This window comes from Lipomyces tetrasporus (genome assembly GCF_029532465.1).
Source record: "Lipomyces tetrasporus strain NRRL Y-64009 chromosome Unknown POJ06scaffold_16, whole genome shotgun sequence".
In the NCBI taxonomy this organism is placed as follows: domain Eukaryota; kingdom Fungi; phylum Ascomycota; class Lipomycetes; order Lipomycetales; family Lipomycetaceae; genus Lipomyces; species Lipomyces tetrasporus.
The window spans coordinates 22181-44726 of NW_026611611.1; the positions used below are offsets into that span (position 1 = coordinate 22181).

General features: G+C 49.3%; 12 protein-coding genes across 12 annotated transcripts; 7 read left to right on the top strand and 5 right to left on the bottom strand.

Annotated features, from left to right (window-relative positions):
• Positions 1-65: 65 nt before the first annotated feature.
• On the top strand, positions 66-963 carry POJ06DRAFT_48246 (uncharacterized protein). The gene is made up of 4 exons (XM_056191111.1): positions 66-99; positions 162-337; positions 396-607; positions 671-963. Exons 2-4 carry the CDS (start codon positions 274-276, stop codon positions 791-793), a joined length of 399 nt encoding a protein of 132 aa, XP_056039905.1. The 5' UTR covers positions 66-99; positions 162-273; the 3' UTR covers positions 794-963.
• A 458-nt stretch (positions 964-1421) lies between these two features.
• POJ06DRAFT_241660 (Aldehyde/histidinol dehydrogenase) lies at positions 1422-1829 on the top strand (the record flags this gene model as incomplete). The annotated part of the gene is made up of 1 exon (XM_056186146.1): positions 1422-1829. One exon carries the CDS (start codon positions 1422-1424, stop codon positions 1827-1829), a length of 408 nt encoding a protein of 135 aa, XP_056039906.1.
• A 1136-nt stretch (positions 1830-2965) lies between these two features.
• On the bottom strand, positions 2966-5132 carry POJ06DRAFT_48300 (fungal-specific transcription factor domain-containing protein). The gene is made up of 4 exons (XM_056191112.1): positions 4510-5132; positions 3930-4449; positions 3344-3844; positions 2966-3283 (listed from the first exon to the last, which is right to left on the bottom strand). Exons 1-4 carry the CDS (start codon positions 5043-5045, stop codon positions 3053-3055), a joined length of 1788 nt encoding a protein of 595 aa, XP_056039907.1. The 5' UTR covers positions 5046-5132; the 3' UTR covers positions 2966-3052.
• A 763-nt stretch (positions 5133-5895) lies between these two features.
• Positions 5896-6581, bottom strand: POJ06DRAFT_264095 (uncharacterized protein). The gene is given in 4 exon segments (XM_056188972.1): positions 5896-5919; positions 5952-6494; positions 6505-6507; positions 6523-6581. 1 exon segment carries the CDS (start codon positions 6345-6347, stop codon positions 5991-5993), a length of 357 nt encoding a protein of 118 aa, XP_056039908.1. The 5' UTR covers positions 6348-6494; positions 6505-6507; positions 6523-6581; the 3' UTR covers positions 5896-5919; positions 5952-5990.
• A 1888-nt stretch (positions 6582-8469) lies between these two features.
• Positions 8470-9416, top strand: POJ06DRAFT_272069 (uncharacterized protein; the record flags this gene model as incomplete). The annotated part of the gene is made up of 2 exons (XM_056189544.1): positions 8470-8595; positions 8688-9416. The coding sequence occupies 2 exons, from the start codon at positions 8470-8472 to the stop codon at positions 9414-9416; spliced, it is 855 nt and encodes a 284-aa protein (XP_056039909.1).
• Positions 9417-11019: 1603 nt separating this feature from the next.
• On the top strand, positions 11020-11662 carry POJ06DRAFT_297882 (uncharacterized protein; the record flags this gene model as incomplete). The annotated part of the gene is made up of 1 exon (XM_056190632.1): positions 11020-11662. The coding sequence occupies one exon, from the start codon at positions 11020-11022 to the stop codon at positions 11575-11577; it is 558 nt and encodes a 185-aa protein (XP_056039910.1). The 3' UTR covers positions 11578-11662.
• Positions 11663-14141: 2479 nt separating this feature from the next.
• Positions 14142-14950, top strand: POJ06DRAFT_304504 (uncharacterized protein; the record flags this gene model as incomplete). The annotated part of the gene is made up of 5 exons (XM_056190840.1): positions 14142-14283; positions 14363-14434; positions 14490-14647; positions 14691-14771; positions 14834-14950. The coding sequence occupies 5 exons, from the start codon at positions 14142-14144 to the stop codon at positions 14948-14950; spliced, it is 570 nt and encodes a 189-aa protein (XP_056039911.1).
• Positions 14951-15168: 218 nt separating this feature from the next.
• Positions 15169-16199, bottom strand: POJ06DRAFT_272072 (P-loop containing nucleoside triphosphate hydrolase protein; the record flags this gene model as incomplete). Its single annotated transcript, XM_056189545.1, has 2 exons — positions 15169-15751; positions 15859-16199. The coding sequence occupies 2 exons, from the start codon at positions 16197-16199 to the stop codon at positions 15169-15171; spliced, it is 924 nt and encodes a 307-aa protein (XP_056039912.1).
• A 399-nt stretch (positions 16200-16598) lies between these two features.
• Positions 16599-17274, bottom strand: POJ06DRAFT_264102 (uncharacterized protein). The gene has a single exon (XM_056188973.1). The coding sequence runs from the start codon at positions 17073-17075 to the stop codon at positions 16908-16910; it is 168 nt and encodes a 55-aa protein (XP_056039913.1). The 5' UTR covers positions 17076-17274; the 3' UTR covers positions 16599-16907.
• Positions 17275-17976: 702 nt separating this feature from the next.
• Positions 17977-18572, bottom strand: POJ06DRAFT_264105 (uncharacterized protein). Its single transcript, XM_056188974.1, has 2 exons — positions 18160-18572; positions 17977-18111 (listed from the first exon to the last, which is right to left on the bottom strand). The coding sequence occupies exons 1-2, from the start codon at positions 18373-18375 to the stop codon at positions 18070-18072; spliced, it is 258 nt and encodes an 85-aa protein (XP_056039914.1). The 5' UTR covers positions 18376-18572; the 3' UTR covers positions 17977-18069.
• A 1018-nt stretch (positions 18573-19590) lies between these two features.
• POJ06DRAFT_203889 (HAD-like domain-containing protein) lies at positions 19591-21338 on the top strand (the record flags this gene model as incomplete). The annotated part of the gene is made up of 2 exons (XM_056185325.1): positions 19591-19659; positions 19713-21338. The coding sequence occupies 2 exons, from the start codon at positions 19591-19593 to the stop codon at positions 21336-21338; spliced, it is 1695 nt and encodes a 564-aa protein (XP_056039915.1).
• Positions 21339-21720: 382 nt separating this feature from the next.
• Positions 21721-22522, top strand: POJ06DRAFT_264107 (uncharacterized protein; the record flags this gene model as incomplete). Its single annotated transcript, XM_056188975.1, has 1 exon — positions 21721-22522. A coding segment is annotated over one exon (387 nt), but the record flags the coding sequence as incomplete, so codon positions are not given.
• Between the last annotated feature and the right edge of the window lie 24 nt (positions 22523-22546).

The window sequence follows — 22546 nt, forward strand, 5'->3', positions numbered from 1 at the left end:
GCCGCACCAGACTTAGGGTCAGGGCGGGCCCCAAATATATCCTCCAGTACACAGCCCTTCGTTCACGGCGAACCGATCACAGCCGGAGTAAAGAAAGATGTTTCCCGAATAAAAAACTCCGAGCGGAGATGGTAGTTATGAATACTAACGATTTAAGTTAGGTGCCTAGGAGAGACTGGAAAGTTATATTAAAACGGGAGAAGTACTGCATGAGAGAGAAATGGTCGCCTGAAACTCCAGTCTTGTTTTCATCGCCCTCAATCCACCGCGAACATGCCTATTCCACCTACTGGCACTCCTGTTGGCCTTGAAATTCCTGTCAAGAACACTGCGCGTGGTATGCACAGAATTACTGACGACCATAGAATCACATCAACTGACTGCGACACCACCAGCCTCCTCTTTCTACAGCGCCGTCTTCAATTGGTCCTTTTCTCCCGAGACCAACGTTGGAGCCCCTCCGGAATTCCTTCTCGTCTTCAACGTGCCTGGCGATATGTTCCCCGGCGGCGGTATTATCCGTAAGGTTAAAGACGCAGAGCTCGCAACCGTTCCAGGTACGACCAAGATTTACTTCTATGTAGACAATATGGAGACCGCAATGGAGGTGAGATATTACCTTTTTTTTTACATTGGGATTTCACCTTCATACATTAACTTTGCTATAAAGCGAATCGTGAAGAACGGTGGTAAAAAGATCAGCGACAAGGAGCCCGAAGGCGACAAGGCATTCTATCAGTTTTTCGAGGACTCTGAGGGTAACGGTCAGGCCATTTATTCTTATGCCAAGTAGGCGCCGCGGACTTGTTTGCTAGTTATGTTCCAGCCAACTTGAGGGAGACAGCGGGACGTGGAACAAAAATGGTCTACTTTGGGGGTTCGCTCTGTACCTAAGTAGTTCCCGTGTCATCTATCGCAATTGTAAAGCTGGATTTGAAAACCTATATCTAAACCTACATTCTCCGTACCTCGCCAAGGAATTGACTTGGTCGCATTTGTATTGTACATATATTCTAGTTTCGTCCCCGACTAGATTCTCTTATTATTTATAAAACACCAAGTGTCCGGTCGTAATCTTACGTCATGACCACACGGAGTGTCTAACACCGTTGGAGTTATAGCTATGTGCACATTTATACGTGGCAAACAGGAAAAATTATTCTCCAAAGTTTTTCTGGCACGTATTCCCATACTGACCACAAACGCCGAGCTTCTTTCTCAAACAACCTGCGGGGTAAATAACCTTGACCAGCCCAATGCTTTAATAGAGTTGTACTGTGCCCTTGATTCCAGCCTAAGAGCGATTTTGAAAAGTGTCTTTTCAGTTCTCCGTTCAGGGAAGTTGTTGCATCCTCCCTTTCACCCTCCCCGTTTGTCGCATTCCCCATAGCTCTCATGGCAGCGGCCCAGAAAGAACTGGCATGCTGGCCTCCTTCCCCGAGGTTTCCGTGTACCGCCGGTCCTGCGATGACCCTTCTAGGGGCTTCGCCGTGGAGAACCCGGCAACAGGCAAGGTCATCACCATGGCGCAGGCCCGCAGCGTCGAAACAGCCCATGCGGCCATTCAGGCGTCGCAGGAGGCCTTCGCCGCGTGGCAGGGGCGATCCCGCCAGGAACGGTGCACCGATCTCATGCAAGCAGCCGACGAGTTCGAAAAATACGCCGACGACCTGGCTCTCCTGCGGTGCCTGGAGATTGGCAAGCCGCACAAGGACGCCGTGCTCGACGTGCTCTTGCTGAGGCAGGTGTGCCGCTACTTCGGCTCTATCGGCGACAAACTGCCGTCCGAGTTTTTAAACCAGGGCATGGCAGCATCTGTCGAGGAATAGGAGGCATTTCCAGCCTCTGCGGGTTCTTGTGGTCCACCCAGTGACTTGATACTTGATCTTTCAAAATGGTACCGAGGCAGGATCAATGGCGTATATATAGTCTGTGGCCTCGACAGGATTACCAGCCCCAGAAGGAGACGTACAGCTCCTCTCGCCATAACCAGCGGTCGTGTCAACAAGGTGTTTTGGAAGGAATCGTGGCTGGTAATGTTGACTGGCTGGGAACAAAAGGCACTGGCAGTCGCCGACCCCAGAGCTCGATTTGCCATGGATATGTCACCGTGGAGCACGCTTCCAGCGAAAGATGTGGAATGGCCTTTGGCCAGTCTCTGGACAGCGTGGCTGAAGAAAACAGGGCTCCTGATGTGGGCGGTCGCAAAGTGACCGTCCAATGCGGTTCTGTTCGCTCGCTCCTCAGTCGCTCGTTCGAGGTGGATTCGATGTTGTCGGCTCATGAAAGACAAGCCCTTCCCAGGGCCTCGAGATCAGCCACAAGAGGATCTACCAATACGGCACGAAAAAAGCATGCGTCACGTTGAACTTTTTGACTTTGTTGCTCCGAGTTGTGAAGGCATAGGCCATGTTCTCCAAGCGATCCACTGCCTCGGTCGAATCACAGGACGTATACGTAATTTGCATACAGCTGGCCCTAGCAGGCCCTATGCGCTTATGGTGGATGAAGTATCTATTTCACCGAGGGGCACGAATCTCAAGTCTGGGAACAAGAGTAGAAGGACCTGCTAGTGCAGCGGATTGATTCACCTCAAGCAAGACATCGTTGGATTTAAGCGGCACGCGGTGGTCCCCATCACACTCCAGTGACCTTGTCAACATGGACGACATGATCAGCCGCATCACGGGCGGCCTCTGCAAGAGCAGCATCCACCGGGTTCTGAACAAGAACCCGGCCGATCGATCGATACAACGTCGTCTTCTTGTTTGACGGCAACCTCGACTACAAGCTGCGGCGCCTCTACAGGGCTTTCGGGCAGGACGGGAACGGGAACGGGGACGGGGACGAGACAAGTGCTGACCGTAGAGGAACACATGGGGGAGCGTACCACGACCACCTACAACCTTCGCAAGAAGACGTGATTGCAAGCGAAGTGAGCGCCCATGAGACAGGTAGAGATCAAAAGATAATTATCTTCGCTCGACACGTGAGCGGCAGCAACAGCTTCTATTCTAGTATCATCGACTTGCCGAGCCCTGTGCATTATTTACTAGCTAGTATCGCGCCACTTGGCGCTATGATTTAGCAACTCGGTCGAGCTAGAGATGCATGACTGCGGTAGCAGATCTATGTAGCTCTGTTCATGGTTATTGACGTTCTTCAGCTCGCGGAAAATATCAACCATCTCCTGTAGACGCAAGTAGAAATGCTCGTGACCGGACCGGTTGTCATAGAGGAACTCGGCGCTGAGAAACAAAGGGATGGGCATCAACGGATGGATCTAGACAAGACTGTTAGCAGACCATCACGGGCCGTCACCTTGGTCGAAAACCTGGCTCGCCTTGGAGAAGTGTAACTCGCGCAGCGATTTGGCGAGACGGACGATGGTCGCGGTGGCAGCCAAGGCCCGATGCTGACACTCCAAGACCTCGGTGCTGGCTTCCAGTGGGTCGACGGGGCTCGCCACCGACTCCATCATGCCCTTGCAGTAGTAGACAACGGTGGCCTGACCCAGGATGTTGGCAAACAGAAGCAGCGGATCATAGGCTTCGGTGGGTGACGGATAACACTGCGACAGGACTTGGAGCCTGGTTGTGAGGATGCTGTCCAGCCACCGACGCTGCTCCGCCCAGTCCAACGCCATGTCTCCGTAGGCCATAGATATATTGTACTGTTGGCCGCGCAACAGGCTGCGCCCGCAAATGGTGGCCAGGATCAGGCACTCGTTGAACGGAGACCGTGCCTTTAGGCTAGGCTCTGTCATGACTTCGGACAGGAACCCCCCCAGCGCGTGCTGGCCGCTCTGAAACTCTATGTCCGGTACTGGCAGGCGGGTGCAGATCTGTGGGTTGTAAAGGAAACGCGTCAGTCTGCAATCCAAACTAGCAGTCGCCTATTTTGTCTGTCGCATCGATCGATATCCTTACCATGTGCTCATTCAACGTGATGGGCCACTCGTTGCGCATGCTGAAGAGATGGTCGAGGAAGTAGGCCATCCAAAACACCCGGCGCTTCTCCTCGGTCTCAATGAAGTCGCCGCTCTCGAGGGAGGATATGACGCTGTTATTCCTGGGGCTATCGATCTCATGAAAGCGCATGCCCTGCACCAAGCGAAACGCCCGGCCGGCGCTCATCCACGCCTGCCGGTGGTGGGTACGCATCGACTCGCACGTCGCGACAAGCACCCATGCCTGCACCAGCTCCGTCTCGCAGCCGCTGTGCTCGTTGCCCTCGACGCTGAGAGACTCCAGCATCTGCTTCGTCTCATGGTAGAGCGGCTCCGTCATGTCCCGGAACTGCGCCGACAGCAGGGTGGCCAGCGTCCACATGGCATATTGCAGGCATGTGCGCGATAGCATCTTGGTGCTGGACTTGGACCACGACAAGTACCGCCTCTGGTGAAGAATGGGTATCGACGGATGCACGCGGTCCAAGTAGAGCTGGTCTCTGAAGAAAGGAATTAGCCGTCATACGCCCAGCTCTACTCACAAGGGGTCGTCTTGTTACAGTTCGGCTTGCATGACATCCGTGATGTGCATGTGGGCGTTGGAGACCAAGGGCAACGTTGAAGTCAGCGACCACTCAGACAAGGAGCCCAAGTCAGGCAGGGAGCTGCTTGACAGAAGCATCTCTGGCTCCGTGACGGACGCAGTCGCCGCTGGTAGCCAAGACTGGGCATAATCGACCGCCGTTGCGTCTAAAACCTCCGCGGGCGGCGCTGGCGGCGTAATGTCGCTGTTGCTTCCTGTATTGCCCTGCCGTTGCTGTTGTCGCTGCTGGGCACCGAGACTGCTCTCTAACATGGCTTCAAGATGCACAATTCGATTCCTCAAAGTTTTTAGGTATCCCTTCTTAGGTCCCCGAACACCGCGCTGAGTTACCTCACATACCAATCCTGACTCTTGACAGATACCGCATTGTGGTTGCTGTCCGTCGCACCGCAACTTGCGACGTCGGCACTCGTCACACGCGGCTCCTGGGCGCTGTCGCACACGCGTCGTAATCGACGGCGGCATCGCTTCTGCTTCGGTGCTGGGTGTCATAGTCTCGAAAACGACGGTTGGGGGCTCCAGAGGAAGCTGACCCTAAACTATGCACAGCTGACTCCAGAGGCTTTGGTCAGTCTTTTATCTAATCTCCGCTATATCCGTTTTGACTATTTCCTTACAAACGGTCTAGGATTTGTATTTAGGATCATTCATGCAACTATCTTAACTTCAGTCCGATCGTCTTTAAAGTCTTTCCTTTATGATCCAACAACGATTCTGGCGTGCAAATGGAGAATTGAGTGATATACAGCTTACAAGCTGCTAGATTCACCGACAAAAGCCGCCAATTATAACTCTGGGGCAAAGGAGAATTTTATTTCCCGCTTTAGGGATCTCGGCTACGAGAAACTAGTATTGTCTAAGCCTTGTTCTTCCCCGAAGGCACTCCTCCAGCCAAACTTATCTACTGAACCCATCACAAAACAAGCCCAACCTCGTCCATGCTGCAGAGTTACCCGGTTGGGCTCTCCTCGACTGGCACGTCGAATGAAGGCCTAGGTTCCGCATCCCTGACACTGCGGGCAATGTAGAATTGACCCTCAAGAATCCTGTAGAGGCATTGCCGGTTCTTCGGGCAGCGGCCGCCTACCAAGACGGGCTTGTCGCTGACATGGGAAGATCTATAAATAGCGAAGTCACCGTGATGTAAGTGATCGAGTCACCCAGCTCACGGTAACAAACGTAAGCGGAGCGACAGGATTAAAATACTAGATGGAATTTTTTTGCTGCATTTAGAGACAATGCTTTACTATTTTTCTATGCATTCTAGGGCTGGTCACGATATCGCCATATCGTATCTCCGGCGATACGATATCGCCAGAGAAAAATTCATGGCGATAAATTAGGCGATATTATCGTCAAGATACCAAATAAGGCGAACGATATACGATATTGATGATGAATATCGTATCGTATCGCCTAATTTGCACGTGATCCGCGTCATGGAAAAGAAAGACCAGAGGTATAAAGACTGACTCTGTAATTACTAATTTCGTGCGCTATAGCCCCAAGCATAGATTTTTTGGAGTTACTGGAGGGGGTATCAGCAACTGACGTGCTTGTTAATAACTGAGAAGCTAATTCTTCAGGGAAGACATTGCTTGCGACATCATCGATAGAGCTATCAACTTTTGATTGTGCGGCCAATCGAGGACTTCTAGGAAGTCGATCTTGAGACTCTGCTTCCTCGTCACTACCATCATTAAGCCAGTAATAATCAAGTTCACGACGGGAACGGCGGGGAAGGCTACTAAGCTCTTGACTCGTCGGTGAACTGCTGAAGTGTCCGTCAGTCATGGCGGAGAAAAAGATATGGATAATGATCCAGGATGGAAAGTGGCAAAAAATTCTACAGCGTAAAGTTAATTTCGGGATTTTATCCTTCCGCTTTATCGCCGAGTTGGCGATATCGTAACATATTTTAGGCGATACGGCGATACGATAGGCGATATTATCGCCTAACTTTTCTGGCCGGCGATACGATATGCGATATGGGAAAAACCCGGCGATATCGTATCGTGAACAGCCCTAATGCATTCAATGAGATGAGAGGAAACCAGATGAGAGAGGAATCTAAACAGAAGATTTTCGACAGGGGCAAAATTGTCACAATTAACCAGCTGTTGAAAAAGGCTACTGAGACCAACAAAATTTTTCACCAGTCTGCTTTTGGTATAAATTCAAAGTCTGTCTTTAGTACAGCAGTAGGTACGAGAGCTACTGAAAATATGGCTTAGGGCAAAGGTTCGGTACATTTGGGGGGGAATAGGGTTTTCATATGCTGTATGTCGAGATGCTAGCGAGAATAGAGGGATTTTAGCAACCCTTCAACCAGCCCTCTTGATGATAAGCCTTTGCTTTGAAAATGATATCTGAAGGAAGAGACCATCCAGCTGCATTAAGTGATTCAATGGCTGTAACCCATTCTCGATTTCCAGGTTGTAAAAGATTCGGACGACCCTATCTATCACTACCTGTGATAACTTTCGCAGTTGCACAAGCCCCATTGCGAAGCCAGTCTCATCAAAGTTGTAGATATCTTCAGGCTGGATACTGTACTTAATTATTGTCTCTCGTACGAGATCAAACCACCCACATATTATCTTGATATCTTCACATTTGCCCCACTCGTAATTGTATCTTCGAGATAATCGTGATTTGAGCTCTGTATGAAGTTTGACGAGTCTATAAACCCAGTTCTCCCCAACCTGCTGGTTACCGCATTGAGATAACAGATGATTAGCCATACCTCGTATGAGAGAAGGCCGGGGAGGTAATCCACGCTTATCCAGGTCCAATAACCATTTGACAAGCGATTCCTCCTCATTTGTAGTCAATTTAAGCCCATTGGTGTTTCTCAGCCTTGATTTGCATACCGCGACGCCGATCGATTAGCGTCGTACGCGGGACTTGAAAAAGCGTGCTGCTTCACTGGTAATTTGAAATTCTCCATTTTTAAGGCAGAAAGTGCTAATGTAATTCTTCACTCTTCTTCAAGAGAAATTCTTGACTTTTCATGGCGTTTTGGGAACATTTTTGTGAATTAAAAATCAGTAAAGTCAATATATGAGAGGTGTTCAGAATAAATTGACAAGTCGGTGGTAGTGACGGGTGGGTGGTGGATTGCGTTAACTATTCCCACCAAGACACATTCTGGCAAAGCGTTCCTAGATTTACGATGGCGGATCTGTCTTTAACCTGAAGGATCGCATTACTGCCCAACAGGCTTTAAATAATCTCGCTGTAGCTGTAAAGCTCAACCACTCGAGGGAAATGAGACACATTTTTGCCATATATTCTGTCGATTCCAACGTCAATCCCGGTGCGCCCGGACTTATTTGTCGCCTTCGGCCGTCTGACACATCCAATCTGGGTTGACCTAAAATTGTCAATCTGACGGCATTGAGGGAACTGCATCAGAATCATCAAGATCGGAGAAACTTGCCGGAGAAAGGTTTTACTCGCACGGGCCAAAAAGCTCGGGACCCCTAACAAAAAAATCGCCGATGGGCATCCGGCGCCGGGTAATAATGGATAGAATTCAGTATTTCTCCGTACAATCAAGATCCTATTTTGTCTACGCTCCTGCGCTGCGTCCTCACAGCAGAGCGAGATTCTCCTAGCGCAATCAAACCTGACACATGGTCATCGGCATGCTCAGCTTTCGAGCAATAGCGAGATGCCCATGGCGCAATCGACCGTTGATCTCAGGGGCGCAATGTCGTTTGTGGGTGCCACAGCTATAAGAGGCTCGCTCTCCTCTGCCACCCTCTCGTTTAAATGCTCACAACTTGTTTCACTCGAAGCATATTCATACCGGACACAGCCTCGGTGACTTGCTTATACTCCACAGCAGGGTACAGACTAGATGACCGACCTCCCTAATACACACACGACCAAGCTGATCTTGGCAACCGCAATGGCCGTCCTGCCGCTAGAAAACGACGCTCTGAACATCAACCCCCCGGTCGGAGTTGACGAGGCCCTATCTCAGCATGGGTCCGACTGGCTTTGGGCTGTCACAGCTATCTATGCAATCTCTTTCGTAAGCTCCCCACTCTCTTCACATGATCACTAATTCCTTAAAGGTTCCAAGCTTCTCACGCTCGTGCACTAACACCTCTCCTTCCTCTGTAGATCAGCTTCTTATTCCTCTCCTTCACCGTCCGTGCTAGTGAGAGGGTCTTTCACTACATCTTCACGTTCGCCCTCCTGGTCGGCGCTGTGACCTACTACGCCCAGGCCTCCGACCTGGGTTGGAGCGCCGTTGGGCAGGCCAACCAGCTCGGCTACGGCTCGTCCCACCAGATCTTCTTCGCAAAGTATATAAACTGGGTCATCGCCTTCCCATCACTCATCCTGGGGCTCGGTCTGCTGTCGGGCGTCTCGTGGACCACCATCGTCTGCAACATCTTTCTCTCGTGGTTCTGGGTCCTCACCTACCTCGCTGCTGCTTACACCACCACTAACTACAAGTGGGGCTTCTTCACCTTCGGCACGTTCACGTGGATCATTCTTGCACTGAGTACGCTCAACGAGAGCCATGAATCGGCGTCACTCCTTGGTGTCGGTCGCGACTACATCACGTTAGCCGGGTGGCTAAACCTGTTGTGGCTGCTGTATCCCGTTGCGTTCGGCCTGAGCGATGGTGGCAACCGCATCGGTGTCACCAGCAGCTTCATCTTCTTCGGCATCCTCGACGTGCTGATGGTGCTGTTGAGCTTTGCCTTCTTGATCCTGGCACGCAACTGGGATTTCGGCAAACTGAACATCGCCTTCAGTGAGTACCGCGGCGCCCGCCAGGGCGGAACTTCCCTGAAGGAGGAGGCAGCCCCAGCTACCGGTGGTATTATGCCAGCTGCCTAGACATCCCGAGGGAGGGCGGGACTGTGAAGGCCGAGGCTCCCGTTGGTGTGACCAGGCTTTCACTTCCCTGTCAAACCCTGTCACTCTTATATATGGGGGAGGATGGGGGTTCAAGAGGAGAAAGGTAGTAGTGAGGGTTATTACGATTTCACTCGTCTCTTTGGCTCGGTTTTGATTTGTATATGCAATGCTGCTTTGCTCAATCCGTGTTCCATATCAACATACATATTTCAAGTTTTTAATGGTCATTTTCATGGTGATTCAGGTCAAGTTTATCCATTGTGATAGATACATTAGTCGGATTGCGGACGAAACATTCGCTTATGCATTCCTTATGACGAAATAAGCGAAACCTATTTTTGTGAATACCCACATCGATGCCAGCTTCGCCAAGAGAATAAGTGGCGATCAGATTCTGTCGAAGCATGGGAATGCATAAAACGTTGCGAAGGAGAAGCAACTTAGGAGGATGATTATCGATAGCGTGCAAGCGAAGGAGAACTTCGCCAGATCCAATAACACTTCCTCTGGTATCCTCGCCACCGAAGTTCACGTGCGCAGACCATCTTGTGAACGACCGAAAAGATGTAATATCATTACACATGTGTTGTGTCGCGCCCGGTGTCAAGCATCCAGGAGTCCGAACTGGGCCGCACGGTCTGAGCCAAACCCTGGCCTGTTTCAGGGTCCAGTTTCTGAATAGTGGCGAAGGCCGGACATTTTGAAAATTGCGAACTTCGAGAAGAAACTTAAGTCGAATTGGTAAATGTTATATTGAATTTTAGTAAATGTTTCGGTTTTCAGCTCCGAAATTGATGGTGCTGATTTAGTGATGTCTCGAGGTAAGGAGAGGGTTATCATGGCAATTACAAAGCTGGCACGGTATTTCGGTCCAGGCCTAAGTTGCACCGCCACCAGAATTTGAGCGCGGAAAAAAGTTACTAGATTCGGAAGTTGCGGGCAACGATGGAAAATGTAACAGCAGTCAACTGACATGGAAGAATGAGAAAACAATGAGTAGAATGAAATGGACATCTGGTTGAATGTGAATAACGAGTCTCGAGGACATTTCAGTTTATCGATACTTGAAAACGCATCTCAGAATGAGAAGGGTTTCAGGGTTGTAAATCCGTCACACTCCCCGCACTCCCCGCACTCTTATCAGGGTTAGGGTGTTTGTCTAGTGACGATGTCATTACCTACAGAGGAGTCATGACATTCATAGATCGGCATTATGACGTAGCTATGTGATATGGAAGTGAAGGATGAATCATATACTCCGACGTCATATGGAAGTGAAGGATGATCATATACTCCAACACCTTGTGATGTTTTGAGCTCATAAAGCCGCCAGCGAGCCCTGGGGTTTTTATATATATCACCACCAGCTCTCAGTACTTAAAGCTGCCAAGACTAACTCTTTGTATTTTCACCTTTATCCTAATTCTTCCAAGCTCTCGGAGCTTGCCGATCAGACCGGAGGCGTCCTTAATCAGTCCTGGTAGCCCATTGCGTGCTGGTGAGCGGGCTAACGTGGTCGTAGTCATCAAGTATTATTGAGCATTTCCTTGCAACCTGGCAGTCGGCCCTGGGCCTGCCCGGAATGAAGCACAGCGTAACATCCTCGTCCTTTGCCCCAGACGGAGTCCGAATCACGCCCCTTCTGCTGGCGACATTGGGTATCAGTGTCGCCATCGCCGGATGCTCTGCGGATGCCAGCACTACGACACAGACCGCGGCAGCCGCACCCACCAACCCGTTGCTTACTGAGGTTGCTGAGCAGATCGCCCTGCCGGCGTGGACTTGGACGGCGTTTGGTACCCACACAGCCAGGGGATATATGACAGTGGCGGCTGAGAACACCAGCATCGAGGGTATGAAGGCTGACTGCGACAATATCAACCTCAACAGGAAGCTGGCCGCCGATTTCCGGAGTGATGTGTTTGGCACTGGTGTGAAGGGGTTCTTCTACAAGTGCCAGAGGGTCCTCCCAGACACTAACATGTACTGGTTCACCATCAGCTCTGCAGACCAAGCCCAGATCGACACGCTCTGCGATCCGACCACCAACTACCCGATCATCTACGACGAGCAGCACGACACCTACTGGATAGACGAGCCGTTCACATGCAACAGCCGTGCTAATCCTGCATACATCTAAATGACGCGTGAAAGAGATGATGTCCTTTTATGGGGTGTCAATTTCGATATTCCAGCCCCCATATGTCTCTATGCTTGATATTTGTAAGTAATTTGAAGTAATGAGATCCTCTAAAGCTAAAATAGTAATGGGTAGAGGTGGATACGATTACGGTACTGTCAAGTTTTGAGATTATCGTAATGTTAATAGCAAAAATGAAGCTCTAATCGTAAAGTGATCGTATAGTGTACTATAAATCGTATAGTAAGCGTATTCCTCACTACGAAGGTAGGATTATGAGACGCACCGTGCGGCTCGACTTAAAGACAACCGTTAACTATACCGTCTATACTTTATCCATACCGAACCTATAAGTCGATATGTATTTCGAGAGCAGCGTTTTTTCAATGTCGCGAGTGCAACCACGCACTATTCGATACCAAAGCCAAGTTCAACAAGCACTGGTCCAGCAAGCATAGCAGGGCTGAGATTTTCGAATTCAGCAGAGTGGCCTATCCGTTAACACTGACTGACGATGACATGAATGCTTGTCCCACGTGCATGGCCTAGACAGTATCTGACAATGATCTAGAAATATCAGAAAAAGTCAGAATTTTTTTGTTATTTTATGTCCCTATTTTATAAGGTATAGATCTTTAAGAATAATAAATAATTCAATCCAACAAGAGAGTATTGACAGCCGGGGTTTAGACATTGCGACGAGGTTTTGGCGATTGTTGGGATTTCGCCGGGTTTGCTAGTCATGCTAGCTATAAATTGGCTGCTTCAGAAAATTATGACCCCCTTGTGTTTCACTATACATCTCACTATCAAGTGACATCTCTCCTCAATGATATCCCTGTTCTTAATGACACAAACTGTGTAGAGCGCCTCTATCAGATCTTCAATGATGCAGTACCCTACTAACTTAGTTATTGTAAGTTAACTATTTTAATTATAATTAATTACAGACTAAAAAGCATTTTATAACAGTATTGGTATTTGTATAGAAGATATGGCTGATAAATTCACTGGCTTCAATATGGCCATTGTTTCTTATATATCTCAACTTAATGGACTGAGCAACTTGCGAATATCAATGCATTGCGTTTGCAGTTCAGATTAAGACTGGACACGATATCGCCCTGTATATTTCAATTTTTTGACGGTCATTGTCATGGTGATTCGGGTCAAGTTTATCCATTGTGGTGTTGGTGAAAACCGGAAACTGCAGAAGAGAGACTAAGTTATCATAGTTTCATAAATACTGGGTATTCAAATACATAGGATTGCTTAGCATTTTATATATAGAACACGTACTATTGACTCTAGCATGGGTGAGCAATATGCGCGGAAACAGTAAGGTACGTTACATTTCGATATATCGCATTTTCAACCGACATTTTTGTTGCATATAGGGCGTTTGCAAAGATAGGAGATATGATATGATGTAGTTAAGGATATAATTATAGTCACCATGGACCTTGAAAAACCTTGACGAAAACTTGGCGAAGGGTTTCATTCGCCCGTGGACCTCTTCTGCTCGAGCTCCTCTCCTCTTTGTCAAAAAGAAGGATGGCTCCCTACCTCTCTGTGTGGACTACTGTGGCCCTAACGCCATTACCGCCAAGAACCACTGTGCGCTCGCGCTTATTTCGGAACCTTGAACCGCATGAATGCGGCTCGTATCTTCATGCGCCTTGGCCTCAGGGGGTGCGTATAAGCTAATCCGAATTCGCGAAGGCGATGAGTGGAAAACCGCACTCCGCACGCGGTACGGCCAGGACTTTGGCTCTATGTGGAGGTTTAAGGCATATATGCGGCACCAGGAATGCGGCACCAGGACAGCTTCATGGAATAATCAACGATGGTATTAGAGGAGTGTAGGATTTAGTTACTTCGTTTGCCGGACGTTAATTGTGTGTCAGCGCCTGACAAGGCACTGTCCGCGGTATGCACCCAATCCCCTTGTTTTATCAATTGACTGCCGAGGAATCTTCAGAAGATATGGTAAACCATGCATGTTTTAGAATCTCTTCGACTGGCAGACATTGCTCTGGGCTGTATCTTAGCACCTTGTGCAATAGGTCATCGAAAGCTTCCACCTCTGCCTCTGTCGGTCTCATTCCCAGGGGCTCGAAGATTGGTTTCCCCTCAGGCTCAGAACGAACAATGCTTTTCTAATCGCCCAGTGGAGCTTCATCTACGATGACCCCATTGTCTTCTGACCCTATGTCCCTAATATGTGATATTGATATTAGCGGATATTCTATAGCCATGGGAATATCATTCGGCCAAGAATTTCTAGGTTTGCCATGCTCATCGAAGAAGGCATCGCGCAGCTTCCAGGAACTTTACCACTGGCTCTGGGAGTCTGCCTAAAGTTTGCACTATGCAGTAAACTTGCGTTCCCAGCTGCAGAACGCCACCGTAACTTCAGCCCGTCAGAATTGTAAACAAATTAAAAATAAATTGCTGCGATCTTATCGCCGAGCTGCCTTCAACTGTCCACAGAATTCTCTGTCTTGTTCGATTCGATCTCAGTCTCTTCTTCTGGACTTGTTCAGTGTGAAAAGATTATCGATATGGACCCTGACGACGAGGACCTAATCCCGCCATCGCTGAGCATTACATTACCTCCAATACCGCTACCCTTACGCCCGCCAACAAAGGAAGACGTGGACAGAGCGGAGAACTTAATGAATATGGTGAAAGCAACTCTGTCCGGTAAGCATACCGTTGTGTGCGAATGCGTTGATACGTCGCCACTGAGTGGATTTTCTTTAGCTCCAATGACGCTAAAAAGCAAGCCGAGAGGACCTAGACAACATCCATAATTACTATCTACGGGTTTGCGAGAAATACGAGCAAAGCGCCGGTGAGTCTAGTTTTCCAATATTATATCTTGCGTCTGTCTTTTAACCACTATTCAGGGTTGGCAGGTCACACTGTCACTGACGTACTTGTTGCCATCAGAAACGAGATGCGAGCGATGCGAGAAGGATCTGATCGACAATTTCGCGATCTCGGTGGCCAAGTTAGCGAACTGAAGCATCAGTCTATTATGCAATTAGAAATCGATTGGTACAAAGTATGTTCGGTGTGCGTTCTGAAGTGGTATCACCGCTTCTCAGGCACGTAATCGTGAGCTGACAGAAAGCGGGCAGCCAGCTACGGAAGTTGTATTTTTGGATGGATCGCCGCCATCGTCACATGTAAGCCCAACAATGGTGAAGTTATAACTCTCTAGGGTCTGGCGCCGCTACGCTATTATCAGGACATTCAAGCGCTCAACAGCAATCAATATGTGCGTGGTCAGGGCTTTGGGGCCACAGTCGCCGAAATAAAGGATCGACTCAGTGGAGAATTGGGAGTTGTCCAGGCGACAGAATAGGGGTTGAGAGACCCATTCAAGTTTACACTGCTGTATTTTTAATTGGAGTAACTTATCATTATTAAAAATTAGGTTAAAATAGTTAATTCCTTCTGCTATCGCGATAGCGTTGCAGCAGCCGCGAGAAGACCTTCGAGAATGGTGTCAGAGCTGTGATCGACAATTGTAAAACCCTTTTGGTTCTAGAGGAACTTTTCGCTGTTGTGTCCTGTGATGCTCTAGATGATGTCTTCCATAATCAACTGGGTAGCTTCATCGACTCTACACCAGGCAGTTAGTTGTATTCGGATCAGTGTCTCTCCATCAAGCCCGGCAGATGCAAAAGTGGAGGGAAGAATGCAAGCATACCGACTCATCGCCTCATCCAGAATGGGAATCCTGCTCTTCCGCGCCATCGCGCGTGCGAGTGCGAGCAACTGCCCCTGGCGGGCGGACCACAAGCTCGGCTCAAGCTCGGCGTCTAGGCCACCCATCTTCTGAACAATTCCTGATAAGTGGGTCACTTGCAACAGGCGTTCCAAGGTGCTCTGGGACAGCGTCACATCAGGATCGATATTCAACCGGGTTGTGTTAGGCAGGAAGCACGGGTCTTGAGGTACAATACTTAAATGCCGAAGAATGTCCTGAGGAGTTAAGCTAGTAATATCAACCCCATCAATATAGACTGCACCGCATTGCGCTGGAAGTAGCTCTCCGAGACATAGCAAAAGAGAAGACTTTCCGCTCCCCGAGCGTCCGTAAATGGCGATTTTATGTTCCGGCTCAATGCACATGGAGACCGATTTGAGGACGGGTTCGGACCTTCATTTCTTTCAGTCAGAGATCGATACTTGGAAGACTGGACCCCACCCCACATGCGAGACGCGTCTCAATCACAAGCGGAGATCGGGCAGTAGCGGTCTACATACCTGTATGTAGCGATTAACTTGTCGAATTCGATCTCCCCCGGACTAGGCCACGCAGCATCGTTATCGAGTGATGATGGAAGAGCAGCGGCCGCCATTTTATTGCTCGCTTCAGAGGGCACAGTCTCTGTGAATGTTTTAATTCGGGAGACAGCCCCGAGACACGATTCGGTCAGGGACCAGAACTTGAGCAAAGGGGCCAATGGCAGAGTAAAGCTCATCAGGGTCACAACGGCTGTTCCGGATGATCCCGGGTCAAAGGATTTCTTCCTGAAGACTATTAAAATCATCCAAAGAACCACAATCATCAAAAGAACCACCAGTCCACTGGCGAGCATGTTCATAGTGAGGGTCAGCCACTGCTGGATCATATATGGTGTATACGCGCATTTCTGAGAGTCGTCCACAAGGGAAAGATTATTCTTGTCAAACCATTGTTGCCATCGAAACGCACGGATAGTAGACACTCCGCTCAGAGTTTCAGAAAGATACTGGTATAAGGGGGTATAATCCTGTATTCGGCTGAACGAGCCCAGACATTGAACTGTTGCTGGTAAAGTCTAGATGAAGGTCCAAACGGGCATTCATCAGAGAGAGCGCCGTGATTGACAAAATAGCGCCCTCTTTGCTCACCGTGGAAATGATTGTAAACAAAGTAAATGAGGCTGCCGGAGCGACAAGCCACGGGAAACTGGCTACAGAGATGTTATCAGGAAGGTATTGTGACAAGATAATGAAAACTCGAAAAGATAGTAGGTAAGAAGAGATGGATAAAGACAATGTTACAGATGAGAACTTCCCAATATATCAAGGAACGGAACTGCCGTGAAGTTATGATCTCAATCGAACGGAACCCAGATATGATCACTTTCAGTCGGTCTTCAAGACCGAGTATCTTAAAAGATTTGATGTTATTCAAGACATGCCGGGTGGCATGAATTCCGAAGTTCGACTTTCTCAATCCACGCCCGCTGTGCCCTGTTCTTGCACTTGGAAACCTGGGTAATAATACATATACATACTAAACGAAAATCCTCAAGTTGAAGCTCAAATCAAGAACAGATTACCCACTTACCGAGGGAGAGGATAACAGGCATAATACAAGATACTGCAAGCTGCCTTTCCAACAGCCACACAGCCAGCCCGATATCAATCGGCGATGCCCATATCTCGTGTATATCACGCAATCCAGTTGCACTCCGCTCCACATCAGTTCCCATCAGTGTGATTGCTGAGGCAGTTCCTAAATCCTCGGTTCGGAGTTTAAGAGTTTGTCTATATATTGCTGCAATAAGTCCTCCGCGGGTACCAATGATAAATCGATATGTCTGCCGACTGTAAGGCACCGCGGAGATCTTTAGGAGATTAGAATGTTTTCGTTGTATCTAAATTGACGTTCTGGTATACGTGGAATAATACAGGATAGGGGGAGATCCACTCACAGCAAGGCCGACATATACAATCGCAGATGCTGCTATCAGGCCATAGCCCTTAATATCCCTTGTCTCTGAGCTGTCCGGTAAGGCTACAAATCTGACAATCGTACTGACCAACAGGGGCTACATGATGGTGAAACCTGAAAAGCATAATCGAGGAATCGCTGCACTGAAGAACTCTGTACTGTATGTCCGGAATAACGTCATAAGAAGCTGATTTTTCTTTGATTGATTCACTGACAAAGAATGGCAGTTAGCTATGTCCGATAGAATTATGGGGGCGAACTAAAGAAATTCCCTAGATTCATACCCTGCTTCCAAGAGCTCAGCAATCGCCTTATCAGCCGCTCAGCTGTCAGCTTCTGGTCCACAGGCGGGATATACTCCAGGCCTAACGGATAGAGCAGGCCTCGCTGCAGCACCGGAAGAACCCATGTGAGCAGACAGAGACCCCAGAGACCACTTCTCTCCTCGCGGGTCGTATCTCGGGAGAATGATACTTGTCTTTTCCTTGAGACTCTGAGAGAAGAAGAACAGCATGAGTGCCGAGCACAAGGCTACTCAGAGCTGCCACAGTCGGCGAGTGCGAGGCCAACCACAACGACCGGACGCGTACAGCATCGAACAGGACCGCCAGGAACAAGTATAGACTGATGATAATGGGCGGTCGCACAGAGCGGGAAAACTCGAGGTACGATAAACCAAACGCCAAACAGGCGTCGGCCGCTTGCAATACTTGGGCAGCAACACCGGTTTGCGTCTGAAGGGGTGCGATACTTTAGAGGGCCAGCTCACTTCCTAGAAGAAGACCATACAACGCCTATTTCTCTTAGCAAGATACACAACTGGGGCTGGGTTCGCAACTGACCGAAGTGTAGACCACTAGAGATGGCTTCACAGTCGTAACCCGCTTTCTGATTAATTGCGAGACACGGATGAGACCCAGTGTTAGGAGAATGGAGGAGGTAATACAGGCAAGAAACACGTCTTCAAAGAACAGAGTGAAATCAAATGCCCGACATTGGCTGTCAACCACAGGACCAAAGGCTCGATCATTACTGCTGGAACAATGTGTCACACTCATTGTCCACTGTCCTTGAAGAATTCGGTATCTCTGCAGCCCTGGGGCTGAGGTCGTAGTAAATAGTCGGTCATCCGGTCTGAGCGCATGTTCCTACTTCGGCAACGAACATGCAGTTTCTGCTTCAGGCTTGGCCGGTTTGATTGGTCGCAGACTCCTTTCCAACATGCCAATCGTCCACATCAGGAAAGGGAACTGCTCGTGTGCTCAACTGCTCAATTCGAAGAATCTGTGGTCTCTGCATTGCGCCATCCGCCCTAAAAATTGGCACCAATGCGACTAGTCTCCACCGGAGCCTAATCCCGCGGGCGGAGCGGCGCAAGCCGCCCATGCCCTATCGTGCCCCAAGAGACCGAAGGCACGACTGTATCTACTGAACTGGTCAGATGGGGGCCAGAATGTGGGGGACCACTGGAGGTAGGGCTGGGCACGATACGATATCGCCGGGTTTTGCCCATATCGCATATCGTATCGCCGGCCAGAAAAGTCTGGCGATATCGTATCGTATTTTATGCGATATGGGCGATACGATATCGCTAACTGGGCGATAATACGCAGGAATAAGTACCGAGACTAGTTTAACACCATTAAAATTAGGGTTAGGAATTGGCAAGGACGGTTCAGCAGAATTTATTTATCTTTGCTGGGGACTTTTGGCGTGCACTTAATTGAGTAATTACTTAGTCTTTCCATCTCAACGCCCTTTATTTACCGTGATGAGAATCAAGCGGAATCTCGGCGATACGATACGATATTCAACTTCAATATCGCATATCGTATCGCCTAATTTGAAATTTAGGCGATATTATAGCTAAATTATCGCCAGGAATTTTACTCTGGCGATATCGTATCGCCGGGGATACGATATGGTGACCCTCGCCGTGTAGGCGATATCGTGTCCAGTCTTACTGCAGGGCCAGATGAAATGTTACAGAGTAAGCATTACGCCCGCGGTGTTTACCTTTGATCTACATGCGGACAATGCCTGACTAGTATGCAGGGGGAGTAACGCCATCGGAGCTCCTCATGATCCCTGCTAAGCGCAGTCGAGTCTACCAGCTCACTCCTGTTTTCTCCGACCGGCACGTCGCCGCATCCAAACGCGAATCGCAACCCCTTGATCTATATACGGGCCACAAGTGCCACCCCAATCTGCGTCTTGTTTGGCAGAAACGCAGCCGGCGAGCATTGACGTTGAGTACCAAGCGACAAGACAAGATGCCTCATTCAGAATCTCCTCTGGAGCAAATGGATGCCAACACCAAAATGGCTGGTGGCAATCAAACGGTATACTGAACGCTATTTCAGACCAAGCAGAACTTGCTAACAACCTGATCTAGCAGCAAACACAGATTCGGGTTCTCGTCGCCTGCCCTCGGTCTGGTTCCACGCTTTTCATGCGCATCTTTCGCGAACTGCCTCGCTGTGCAGTCACGAGCCGGCTCATTCTACAAGGCAACTATCACAAGTTCGGCGACAAGAGTCTGTCTCGCGTCAAGCCGGACTATACCATCTATTCTCACCCTGAATCCCACCCTGCCTATCAGCAGGCGGTGACCGAAGGGTATGCCACCTTGGTCGCCAAAGAGGAATTGGGCCATGAATTCGTCAAGGGCGAATGTGATGTTGAGATCCTTCCCGACAAAGCCGCCTACGAGATGACACGGCCTGCGTTTCTGGTTCGAGACCCGGTCCGGGTTTTTGATAGCTGGAAAAAGATGGGCTGGGGTGATCTGTACAGCTTCTTCATCTGCTATCGATCCCTCTTCAAGATGCTGAAGGCCAGCCCGGTACCCCATGTGATTATCTATGAGCAACTAGTAGCTGACGCCAGGGGCACCGTCGCCGCACTGGCCGAGTACTGGCACATCCCATTCGACGACCGCTGCCTGAAATTCAAGCGACCCTTTGGAGATTACATCTTCAAGGATGAACGGGAGCAGTCTATCTATCAAGGCGCCGTCCCCGATGGTCTATTCGACCGCGTCAAGTCCCACACGCACGTAGAATATTTCAGCGGTCATGGACTACTCTCGGCCCTAGAGATCGAACATATCGAAGCCGAAGTGGGCAGTCTGTACCTGGAAGCCTGTGGCCCAAGGTTGGATCCTGTTCTGGCGCTGCTCGCCGCGAAGCCTTGGTTTGGCTTCGACTTGGACGACACTCTCCATGAGTTTCGCAAAGCATCCGCCAATGCGTCTCGATCCGTATTCGAGGCAATTCAAGCCACGCACCCCGATACCAATGAGACGATAGACGATCTTGAAGCAACGTATCGTGAGATACTCCGCTCCAAGACCGCAAATGCTTTTACCGATGGGAAGACATCAGAGGACTATCGCAGGGAGCGGTTCTCTCATCTTCTCGCGGTCCATGGACATGAGCCTGCCTCAGAGACACTCGAACATCTACTGGTGGTGTACCGAACCAGTCTTCGCGCAGCTTTGACACTGAAAGCTGGCGCGCTTCATCTCCTGGAGAAAATGAAGGCTCGCGGGAAAGGGGTTATCATAGTAACCGAGGGTCCCCAAGATGCACAGGAATGGACGGTCGCAGAGCTTGGATTAAAGCCGTTCATCGACATTCTCGTCACCACAAATGAGGTCGGAAAGTCCAAGGTGGATGGCCTGTTTTCTGCCGTATTAGCAAAGCACAACATTGCTCCAGGAGGTCTGGTCTACGTGGGCGACAATGAACAGCGTGATATTGTTCCGGCACAAGCGGCAGGGATTGATACTGTGCTGTACGATGAGAAGAGTAACTGCCAATTTGATGACCCTCACAACCTTCGGCTTAACTCGCTTCCAAAATTGGAGTACCTTGGTAGGTTGTTCACCATGGCAGTTGGGAATTCTGGCCCGGAGTTTGGGGAGGCCCAGGTAGAATTAGGCCTAGGAAATGACCGCAAAAATCAAGGACCAGACGGCTCCAGACCGGCCTATATAAGTCTTAGTCCGAACTTTTAAAATTGTTTAGATAATAAGGAAAAAAAAAAAAGAGTACATTTTGTATCTCGCGAAGGTATACAGATCAATTACCTCCTCCGTCTCGCAGAATCCTGATTTCTCGTCAACTAACCCCTTATATGTCTCTATGAGCTTCTCCACGACGGACACCCATATTGAGCTTGTTGGATAACATCTGCATGGCCGCCGTCCGCAATGCATCCTGGAATTGTTCGTCGCAGTTGATGGCATCAGAATACCCAAACAATTGCTTATTCAAAAAAGTAAAGAAGCTCTGCGCGTTGAAAATCCGACCTTGCGTCCACACTTACTTCATCCCTATCACGGGGTCCGACACGATGGTCATTCCGCCCACGTACAGAGTGAAAATCCATCCGTGTTTGTCGTCAAGAACATTGAAATTGCACGGCTCCTATTGAAAGCAGCATCTAGACCTACCAAAGAGGAGATTTCCAAAGCACTCGACGCAATGCCACCGGAAGCATCCCGATGGCTGATGACCAATGGGCCAGAGCATTTGGCGGTTCGTGGAAATCGTCTTGGCCATAGGACGTCAAATGTGGCGGAGAGTTTTAATGGCTGGATCTTGGAGGCGCGCTCTTTGCTAGTCCATGCCATGATGGAACGCATTGGCGTTCAGATAATGCTGTCGCGAGCCGAGCGTTTAAAAGACATATACAAACTGCGTCGTCACGGCAAACGCATTACAGAAGCCGCAGCAAAACTCCAGAAATCCATCTCACTAGCACGGGAGTATATCGTATCGTGGTTCCAGTCTATGCACACGAATACGAAGTCAGAACGCAAGGAGGAGAAAGCTTTCCGGTATACTTAGATTCGAAGACTTGTCCTTGTAGACGGTGGACTTACTCGGGAGTGCCATGCTCACATGCTGTTGCGGCGATTAGCTTCGCGGGCAGAGATTATGTGGACTTTGTCGACGATTATTTCACGGTCGATGCTTTCGAAAGGCCATATGCGCGAGGAATTCGCGCCATGTCCACAGTGATAGTAACTGAGGATGACGATTTACCAGACGTTGGACCACCCAACACACGTCGTCCACCTGGACGCCCTCACAAGAAGAGTGTCAGAACCAAGACATCGGGATCGCGAGAAAAAGGGTGACATGCAGTCGATGCCACAAGCAACTTGGGCATAATGCTTCGACATGTAGAGAGCCTTTGGAGGAATAGTGAGGTGATTTT

Excerpts from the sequence above, each read along its gene's own strand:
- POJ06DRAFT_48246 (XM_056191111.1), top strand. The coding sequence starts at position 274 with ATGCCTATTCCACCTACTGGCACTCCTGTTGGCCTTGAAATTCCTGTC. Across the intron at positions 338-395 it reads TGTCAAGAACACTGCGCGTG|CCTCCTCTTTCTACAGCGCC; the intron begins GTATGCACAGAA and ends CGACACCACCAG. Across the intron at positions 608-670 it reads ATATGGAGACCGCAATGGAG|CGAATCGTGAAGAACGGTGG; the intron begins GTGAGATATTAC and ends TTTGCTATAAAG.
- POJ06DRAFT_264102 (XM_056188973.1), bottom strand. The coding sequence starts at position 17,075 with ATGGGAACTGATGTGGAGCGGAGTGCAACTGGATTGCGTGATATACAC.
- POJ06DRAFT_264105 (XM_056188974.1), bottom strand. The coding sequence starts at position 18,375 with ATGAGTGTGACACATTGTTCCAGCAGTAATGATCGAGCCTTTGGTCCT. Across the intron at positions 18,112-18,159 it reads CTCTAGTGGTCTACACTTCG|GCGTTGTATGGTCTTCTTCT; the intron begins GTCAGTTGCGAA and ends TAAGAGAAATAG.
- POJ06DRAFT_48300 (XM_056191112.1), bottom strand. The coding sequence starts at position 5,045 with ATGACACCCAGCACCGAAGCAGAAGCGATGCCGCCGTCGATTACGACG. Across the intron at positions 3,845-3,929 it reads TCACGTTGAATGAGCACATG|ATCTGCACCCGCCTGCCAGT; the intron begins GTAAGGATATCG and ends TACAACCCACAG. Across the intron at positions 3,284-3,343 it reads GCGAGTTACACTTCTCCAAG|ATCCATCCGTTGATGCCCAT; the intron begins GCGAGCCAGGTT and ends AGTCTTGTCTAG.
- POJ06DRAFT_264095 (XM_056188972.1), bottom strand. The coding sequence starts at position 6,347 with ATGACTGACGGACACTTCAGCAGTTCACCGACGAGTCAAGAGCTTAGT.